This window comes from Oryctolagus cuniculus, chromosome 13, assembly GCF_051225735.1.
Source record: "Oryctolagus cuniculus isolate XC-2025 breed Fujian yellow rabbit chromosome 13, ASM5122573v1, whole genome shotgun sequence".
Classification (NCBI taxonomy): Eukaryota; Metazoa; Chordata; class Mammalia; order Lagomorpha; family Leporidae; genus Oryctolagus; species Oryctolagus cuniculus.
Genome location: NC_142879.1, coordinates 43,927,731 through 43,937,818, shown reverse-complemented (window position 1 = coordinate 43,937,818; position 10,088 = coordinate 43,927,731). Strand labels below are relative to the sequence as shown.

Below are 10,088 nucleotides of genomic sequence, written 5' to 3'. Positions count from 1 at the left end.
TTCATTTGGATTTTCCAATTTATTGGCATATAGCTTCCTGATGATTCTTCTGCAATATCTGTTGTTACATCTCCTTTTTCATTTCTGATATTGATTTGGGTCTCATCCTTCATTATTGGTTAGTTGGGCCAATAGTGTATCAATTTTATTTTTCAAAAAACACAGCTCTTCATTTCAGTGATCTTTCATATATTCTGTTTAAATTTTATTACATCTCTAATTATTTCTTTCCTTCTAATTTGGGGTTTGGTTGTTTTTCTAGGTCCTTGAAATGAATTGATAGCTCATTTGATGCCTCTCCAATTTCTTGATAAAGGCACTAATTGCTATTAACCTCCCTCTTAACAGTTTTTCTATATCCCATAAGTTTTGATACATTGTATTATCAGGTTCATTCTGTAGAGTTTCAAATGAGCCAAAACAGACATCTTCACCCAGAGTGCTGTCAGACAGCTGCAGTCGGCACTATTTATTATTTAGTCTAGGGTTCAACTAGTAACATAACCATTAGGAATGTATAGCCGGACTAATCGTTAAATAACAAGCAGGTACAAGCAAGGGAGGTAAGCGCTGTGTGACACATTTATAGTGGGAAGCAAAAGTTTAAGTTGCTACTGGCGGTCATGAGCTCAACATCTGTGTCCTTGGAGTTTGATAAGGAGTTTTCCTAAAAGCAGTATCTAATAATAACCCAAACCTTCTGCTTACTGCAGCTGCATTCCATTTAGGGAGATATGCCTTCACAAGGCCCGTTTAGATAGAAGCAGGACCACAGACATGCCCAATATTCAGGAGGCTATGGCCTCACTGTGAACACAATATCCACTACATCATTTGTTCCTAGTAATTTTTTTATTTCTTCTATGACCCACCATTCATTTAAGAGACTGTTACTCAGTCTCCATGTATTTGTATATTTTCTAAAGATTCTTACATTGTTAATTTCCAGCTTCATTCCATTGTAGTCAGAAAAGACATGATTTCAATTTTTTCGAATTTGCTCAGACTTGCTTTATGGCCTAGCATATGGTCTATCCTTGAGAATGTTCCATGCACTCATAAAAAGAATGTGGATTCTGCAACTGTAGGATAAAACATTCTGTAGATATCAGTTAAGTTCTTTTGGTTGAATAGTGTCAATTAGCTCTGTTGTTTCTTTGTTGACTTCCTGTCTAGTTGATCTGTTCATTGATGAAACTGTGGAGCTGAAGTCCCCCATTACTACTGTATTGTATTTCCCTTTATATCCATTAACATTTATTTTAAACAGGCAGGCACCCTGGTATTGGGTGCATATACACTTATCAGTCACATTCTCGTATTGAATTGATCCTCTAATCATTACATAATGAATTTGTTAAGTCTATCTTGTCTGATATTAGGAGGCTACACCTGCTTGTTTGTGCTTTCCATTAGCATAGAGTATCTTTTTCCATGCCTTCACTTTCAGTCTGAGAATATCTTTGTCGGTGAGGTGTTTCTTGTAAGCAGCACATAGATAGGTCTTGTTTCTTAACCCATTCAGCAAGTCCATCTTTTACTTGGAGAATTTAGACCATTCACATTCAAGACTACTATTGGTAAGTAATGACTTGGCCCAGCCATTTTTCCATAAATATTCCAATTGTTTGCTTTGGATTTACTTTGCAGTTTTACTAATTTTTCTGCCTTCACATTCTTTATGATTACTATCGTTTCTGTGTGTAGCACATCCTTTAGCACCATTTGTAAGGCTGGACTAGTAGAGACAAAGTCTTTATTTTGCCTTCATTTATAAATGAGAGCTTTACAGTGTACAGTATTTTGGATTGAGTGTTTTTTTTTTCTCTCAAGACTTATACTCTCCATTCTCTCCTAGCTTGAAGAGTTTCTGATAAGTGAGCTGTGAGTGTAACTGGAGATGCTTTGAAGGTAATATGGCATTTCTCTCCTACATACTTAGAATCTTTTCTTTGTTGTACTTTTTTTTTTTTTAAAGAGGGAACGACTTGGCTACAGTAACACATTTATTTATTTATTTTAGATATTTATTACTTATTTGAAAGGCAGAATTAGAGGCAGAGAGAAAGTTGTCTTCCATTTGCTGGTTTACTCCCCAAATGGCTGCAACAGCTGGAGCTGTGTTGATCTGGAGCCAGGAGCCAGGAGCTTCTTCCGGGTTTCTCACATGGGTGCAGGGGCCCAGGGACTTGGGCCTTCTGCTGCTTTCTCAGGCCATAGCAGAGAGCTGGATCAGGAGTGGGACTTGAACCAGCGCCCATATGGGATGCCAGCACTGCAGGCAGCAGCTTTACCTGCTACACCACAGCCGGCCCCATGTTGTACTCTTGAAAGTTTGACTACAATATGCTGTGGTAAAGATATTTTCTGGTCATGTCTATTTGGGGTTCTGTGTGCTTCCTGTACTTGGATGTCCCTTTCTCTGAATTTGGGAAGTTTTCTATTATTATTTCACTGAATAGGCCTTCTAGTTCATTCTTTCCACACCATCAGGAACTAAGACCCTTATGTTGGGTCTTTTGATAGCACCCCATAAATCTATAATTTTTAATTTCATTTTTTGGGGGGAGGAGGCCTAAAATATTTCCAAAAACTTGCCTTTTAGCTGAGATATTCATTCTTCTGCTTCACCAAGTCTGTTAAGGCTTTTCACTCTATTTTTCATTTGACATTGAATTCTTCATATCTAATATTTTAGTTTGATTTTTCTTCAAAATATCTGTGAATATTTATCACCTAAGTCACGTATGGATTTAACTTGTGAATTTGCTTCTGAATAATCCTACGATCATTCGTTTGAATCCTTTTTCAGGCATTTCATCAATTTCTTCACCTTCATATTCTAATATTGAAGTGTTTTTGGTTTCCTTTGGGGGAAGTCATGTTGTATTCCTTGTTCTTGTTTATTGTATTTTTGATTTTTAGACTTTCATGGAAACATTTTTTTGGTTTTCTCCACTGATGGGTTTTATCTTTGAATTACACCTCTGTGATTTAGTGGAGTGTCTTTTCCTTCATAGAATACCCAGAGGTGTGTGTGTAGTGAGTGTGGCCAGAGAGCTCTGGTCAGTGTTCAAGTGTTGGGGGAGACTCCAAGTTAGGTGTGGTAGATCTCATTTATTGACAGCAGGGAAGAGAGTATGATCACACCTGTTGGTGTAATCACCACCTCACCTCCTCCCTTTCAAGGTGATCCATGCCCAGGGTTAGCCTATAGTGGATATAACCCTCATCCATGCTGGCACATGACCCACACAAAGGATCTGTACAGTCTTCAGTATGAGCATTGAACCCTCTGCAATGACCCACTCCTCACAGCAGGGAGCTCTGATCCTCTAACACCAGACACAGTGATTGCCCAGAGACCCAGCTACACCCTGCATTCCATTGGGTAGTCAACAGGATTCCCATAGTCACAGCACACAAAGCTACCACTATCACAGGGTACATAGGATCCCCTCACCATCCCATGAGCCTTTCTGTCCACAGAGCTGTTGTTTCCAGAACCAGATGCCTATGGGTGTTCCACTTAGCCAGTTTGAGCCCCAGAGCCTGTGATAGATTGAGAGGATGGGCACACCTCCTAAGTAGGTGCCCAGTCCCCTATCAACTAACCCCAGCCAGACTCAAAGCCAGCAGAAAATGCAGATTCTTCCCTCTAGTAACATCCCCTGCTTGTGCAGGAGAGGCACTGCAGCCTCTACCGATGTCAAGATGGCACCTTCTCCCCACAGTTGCCAGGTGCCCTTATGCAGGGATGGGGTAAAAGAAATGTGCTTTTTCTTTGCTGGATTAGGTGGGTACTCTGCCCCCAACTAGAGCTCCAGCCCAGACTCAAAGTCAGTGTAGTCCACAAGGATCTTCCACAACACCACCAGTAGCATACATTGCTGCAGTCTGGTGGCAACCTGCTCTCAGAACCTGCTGTCTCCACCAGCCCCTGGCCGTGGGATTCATGTGTGATGTCCCCACTTGCACGCGTCACGGTACATCTCCACTTTCCTCGCTGTGCTCCATGGTGCTCCACGTAGAATTTCTGTAGAATTTCCACTGCAAACGTCCCTCCAGCTCTTCCCTGGGAATACACTTCCTCTGCTTTTTTTTTTTTTTTCCTGCTAACTTTTCCTGGTCAGAATCAGCTATGTCTTTTCTCTGTCTTATTATATTTTTTAATTACATAATGTCAAATATAACTGTATTGAAACCTTTTCTCTGAAGAAAAAGAAACGAATTCCAAAATAGTAACTTGGATTTTTGTCTTTTATCTCTTTATGTGTCTGTGTACATCAGCTATTTAATAACCTGGTAGTATACATTACTGTAACATGCATGCATTTCAGACTTGACTGTGGTTATATATGCATCCAGCACCCAATTTGGTAATCAATTTGAAGAAAACAAGTAAAATTTAGAACTTTCACAAAGAGAAGAATTTCACAACTTCAATGACTTCAGTAACTTAATGTGGTACTGAAAAATCTTTTAGAATATGCCAAAATTTATGCATCAAAAATACAGCCTTTTACTTGCTGACTATATTTCTAAAATTACCTAAAAGTCATCTAGAGTGGATTGGGTAGGTGAACAAATTGAGAAAAAGGCAACTTTAGTTTGAATGTGGGAAATAAAAAGGGATCCTGTAGGGTTATTTTTGTTGTTTTTTTTTTTAATAAATTTTCTTCAGTTACTCAAATACAATTGAAAAAGAACACAAAACCACTGAGTTATATGGTAGCATCAATGGTCTCAGTTATATAGTCTATTATACAGAGTATAATAGACACTTTAAGTTAACAATGTCAATTTATATGTACACTTCATTATAGAAGCCTATAATAATGAAACATTTAGTTTCATTATTTTTAATCATAATCATATGGGTCTGACTATGGTTCTTGTAGGGATAACTGATAATAAAGTCACTATAATGAGAAAAGTTAAATAATACCATAAAGAAACACAGAAATAAATACAGAATGCAGGACACTATGGAACAACTGGCATTGGTCTTTAAAAAGTCAATACCATGGAGGGAAATATACCAAGAATAATAATCCACATTAACAATAAAAAGGCAGCATATATTTCTGGAATGGATTTGGATTTAAAAAAGAGTCAGATATAATCAGTTTAGGATATGTCTGATCACACTGTACTACACATTTATTGCTAATTTTCTTAGATGTGATAATTGTTTACCTTATGTATGAGATTGCCCTTATCCTTACAAGATGCATGATGAAGCACTTAGGAGCACAGTTTACAATGCCTGTAACTTGTCTATACATACAATAAAGTATAATGTGGGACCAATACGGTGGCACAGTGGGTTAAGCTGCTGCTTGCAACATGCAATGCTGGCATCCCACATCAGCATGCAAGTTCAAGTCCTGGCTGCTCTGCTTCTGATCCAGCTTCCTGATAATGTGTCTGGGAAGGCAGTCAATGAAGACCCTAGGGCTTGGACCCCTGCCACCCTTGTGGGAGACCCAGATGCAGTTTCTGGCTTTTGGTTTCAGCTGGCCCAATCCTAGCTGTTGAGGTCATTTTCAGGGAGCAAACTGATGGATGGAAGATTTCTCTCACCCTGATGCTCTGCTTTTCAAATAAATAAGTCTTTAGGGTATGTGTATGTATACATAGACATATGGGCACCAGTGTGTGTGTGTGTGTGTGTGTGTGTGTGTGTGTGTGTGTATAGACACACATACATGCTCATGAATATATGAAAGGAATTAACACAAATGTAGCAAACTGTTAATGATTGGTAAGTCCAGATGAAGAGTATTTAAGTGTATTAATCTTTCTGCAGGTCTGAAAATTTATGACACAAAAAGATTTTAGGAAAAGTACTGCTTATTAACACTGGATACTTAATTTAATTTAAGGGGCCACTTACTTTATCAGTATCCTATCATCTCCACAAAATAAGACAGCTAAATATAAGGCTTTTGAGAAACTATTTAGTTACATTTCTCCTATATACTTTATTCTAAATGCTACTAGTAAACCAAAAACAAAAGCAAAAGAAGAAAAAATCAGAAGATGAAAATGATACAAAAGTGAAAAGTTTATAGTCTTGTTACCAAGTATTTTTAAAGTGATATAATAGTAAACTATAAATATCAGTACAACTGATAAATAAACCAAGGTATCAGGAGGAAAATGAAAATTGTGATCTTTTAATGTGTATTAAACAGATGAAAATCTGACCTATTATACCAATAAACCTTATATTTGAAAATAATTCTGATAATTTTCATGGTTGTGCAGTTTATCATGTAGGGAAGTCATTTCTCTTACATATAACTGAAGCTCTGAAAAAAAAAGATATTTTCAAGCTCAATTATACATATGTCATGTATTAAAGCTGTAGTTAACAGAAGAGAATAATACTGGTCTATTAAGCATTTTAAATACAAAGTTACAGAAATATTTAATATGTAGAAGGGAATCCCTCTGCACATAAGGTCCCTAGCTGAGTAGGGGGGATGGGTACATTGAAGGAAGACCACAGAACCAGCAAAGACTGTAAAAATCACACTAAGTACATATTACAAGTCACTCCTGGTAGGTTTAGAACACTGATGTATTATCACAATCAAAAGGTCTTGACATCTATAGGCTACAAATGCTAAACAGTAAATGGATTGAATTTTCTCCATTCAATTGTCACTGTTTTATGGAAACACATTTCAAACATGGTAAGATAAAAAAAAAAAAAAAACTGAGAAAAATTTGCTTCACAGAAGTTTACATTATACTTAGTTCATTTTATAAAAAGAAAATAATAAAAGAAATATACTCCTTCAAAGTAAGGACAGCTACTAATGAAAAATTTCTCGTAAGTGCAGCACACAGATTTCAGAACAAAACACTTGAAACACTTGTGATCCTAACAGGTCCTTTTCCCATTTCCATTCTTGCCACGTCTTTGAAAGATGGAAAAGAAATGGCTTCATTTTTACAGAAAACTTTCCATCTACTGTTTTCATTCTTAGTAAGTAAAAGGCACAAACTAATAAGTGTCAGTATTAAGTCTAATCATCTCAATCTTTATAGGCCTAGTCCTCTAACAAGTAAAGAAAAATACATGCTTCATAATAACTAGTTTTTTCACTTTACCATTCTTTGGCTTTTATAGGGCAAATGCATATTAGAAAAGAGGTCACTGATTTTACAGAATGATGGATATTAAAAAGGGGAAATGATAGTGGTAAACAGAAGTTTATCAAAAGACAAAGAAAAAGAGTATGACTTGGAGAAAGTATATCAGTTAAACCATAATATTCAAACTGGAACAAAGATAATAATCTGTTTGACAATGTTTATCAAAAATAATTTACCAAAAATATTTGAAGTGTGATATTTGAATTCAAATGTTAAAATTGCTATTTCAGGGCAACATATTTTTCTAAATTCAGAAAAACACAATACTAGAGTGAAACTCTTAAGTTGAAGGCAGTGCCTTAATCTGAACCTATGAAATGAGACACCAGGAAGAGCATTTGTCAAAGATGGAGCCATCTGTCCAAAAGGAAACAAGCTACTTGCTGACAACAGTCTTAGAAAATACAAATCACATTCTCATTTATAGTATGAAACCTGTTAAATCAATTCACCAGATATGGTTTTTCAACTCAAATTTTCATCTACTTAAATGATAGTGTTCAATTATAACCTACCATTATTAGAGAAATTATAAATAATTAAGATTAAAATGTCAGTGAAAACTATTTTTCATATGGAATAAAAAAAAAAGCATTCATTGAAACCTACACCCAACTAGGAAACCAAAAACTCCACTATAATTTTAAAGAGAGACAGAGAGCAGCCCAAAAATCCAGTTTGAAAAATAACAATAAATAAACTGTTAAGCAAACTCATGAATATAAATTACTTTGAAACATCTACTTATATCCATTTTAATGAAGATACAATATGTTAAAGACATTTTTAAGAGACTAGCAGTGGGCTAAGACAGATGAATCGAATTTACTTATATCCTAAATAATTACAAGTGATTTTACAAATGTAGTGTAATTCATGTTTTCTTTCCAGTTTAAAAATTTCTACCCATTGCCTCTATCTTTGGTGTAACTGCCACCAAAAAAACACAGTATACAGCATAGAAACCTAATTACTATTTTCAACTAGGAAAATGTAAATCAACATTATTTCTTTTAAAATAGGATATAAAGAATATCATCCTACTTAATTTTGTCTCATGGTCCCACAAACCTGAAATATCATGCCAAAATGTGAAACTTTAAAAGGGAACATTATCATTTGCTAGAACTATACCAAAAATTTAGCTACTGTACACTGGTGTGATGACAGCTAGTGGTATGCAGAGGCTACAGAAAGACATAATATACATCTGTTTAGCTCACAATTAGTAAAAGGAAGGTTCCACTTAATGTGAACCTGAAATCTGGACAATATAATGTCTTCAGTAAATATGCTACAACTTTGTTCTCTTGCAGTTTAAAAGGATAGTGTAATTATTTAAAATGTACACAATACATTATGAAACATGGTAGTTGTTCATGATTAAAATAAAATAGCAATGCAAATTAATTTAACAGTGTTAAATATATTCACATGATCACCACTGTGATTCAAATGGGCACTAATGAAGTTACATATTAATAGATGTACATGACATTTCCCAAGACAGTTTTTATAAGTTTGACCTTTTGCAGACCAGGTAATTTTACGAGACAAATAATCGTGTATCAATTCTTTGTATTATAAAAGGAATTAAATGTTGTAAGTAGTTTCATTCCTCTGGGGGCTTGGGAGGGGGAGGAGAACCTCGAAAAAGTCAGTGCAAACTGGAGAGAGTCCTACCTTCTTGAATATTTTAACTTGCTGATCAAGATAGATTCCTATGAGTTGAGGACAAACAAACCTTAAGATATTAATCACTCTCCTAATATTGTCTGCGGCATTTAGCAGATATCTCCCACAAAGAGGAATACCAGGTCCTATAGCAGAGCCTTCTGAGAATATGGTTGTTGTGGCTGAGGTGGCTGCTGGCTGCCTCCTGGTTGAGGCAGTGTTGATGATGTTAAATTATAGTTTGGCACCTGGGACAAATTAGTTCCTGCATTCTGGTACATAGTGACATCAGCAGCAGTGGCAGCAGCAGGAGGAGGACTATATACCGAAGCCTGGCTGGGATACGTACTTCCTTGAACAGAACTAACCATTGTGCTGTAGAAAGAGAAAAATACTCAATTAGATAAGTAATATATAGCCATCTAGAGATTAACAAGAAAGCTAACTACTAAATATTCATTTACATATTAAATTCATGCAATTAATTTTTGTTGACTATCTACAATGTATAAAATTGAATTTCAGGGATATTATAAAGAAAAATAAGTCATCATAATAGAGCTTATATTTTAGTATGAGTTGGTCATAATTGTTAATAGGAAACACAAGACACAGCAGGGAAAACCAAGATTATCTGGGACAAAGGATTCTAGCTTGTGTGCGTTAGAATGGAGAAGAAAGCATCTTAGATATGGCAATTTTTTTTTTTTTATTTGACAGGCAGTTAGACACAGAGAGAGACAGAGAGAAAGGTCTTCCTTCTGCTGGTTCACCCCCAAATGGCCACCACGGCCTGTGCTGTGCTGATCCGAAGCCAGAAGCCAGGTGCTTCTCCTGGTCTCCCATGCAGGTGCAGGGCCCAAGCACTTGGGCCATCCTCCACTGCCCTCCTAGGCCACAGCAGAGAGTTGGACTAGAAGAGGAGCAACTGGGACTAGAACCCAGTGCCCATATGGGATGCCGGCACCACAGGTGGAGTATTAACCAAGTGAACCACAGCTCCAGCCCCTCAGATATGGCAATGTTTAAGCAAAGACATGATATAGGTGAGGGAAAGAGCCATACTGATGATCTAGCATAAGCACATTTCAGGACAAGACAAAGAAACTGAGGAGAGACAATGCTAAGCACAAACAAGGAACAGCAAAGGGGCCACAAAGGCTGCAGCAGGATGAGCAAGGGGGACATTGGCAAAAGATAAAGTGGCTGAATTAAGGTGGGAAAGGAGGCCTTAGAATAGAGTG

At 36.7% G+C, this 10,088-nt stretch overlaps 1 protein-coding gene across 2 annotated transcripts in view; it reads right to left on the bottom strand.

Annotated features, from left to right (window-relative positions):
• Positions 1 to 6,161: 6,161 nt before the first annotated feature.
• STAM (signal transducing adaptor molecule) overlaps positions 6,162 to 10,088 on the bottom strand; it is a 74,464-nt gene continuing 70,537 nt past the window's right edge. For both annotated transcript variants that reach the window (XM_008268295.5, XM_089311501.1), the window contains one exon: positions 6,162 to 9,219. In XM_008268295.5, the coding sequence (XP_008266517.1) occupies positions 8,991 to 9,219 (229 nt within the window). In that variant the 3' untranslated portion in view covers positions 6,162 to 8,990. The remainder of the gene's footprint in view (positions 9,220 to 10,088) is intronic.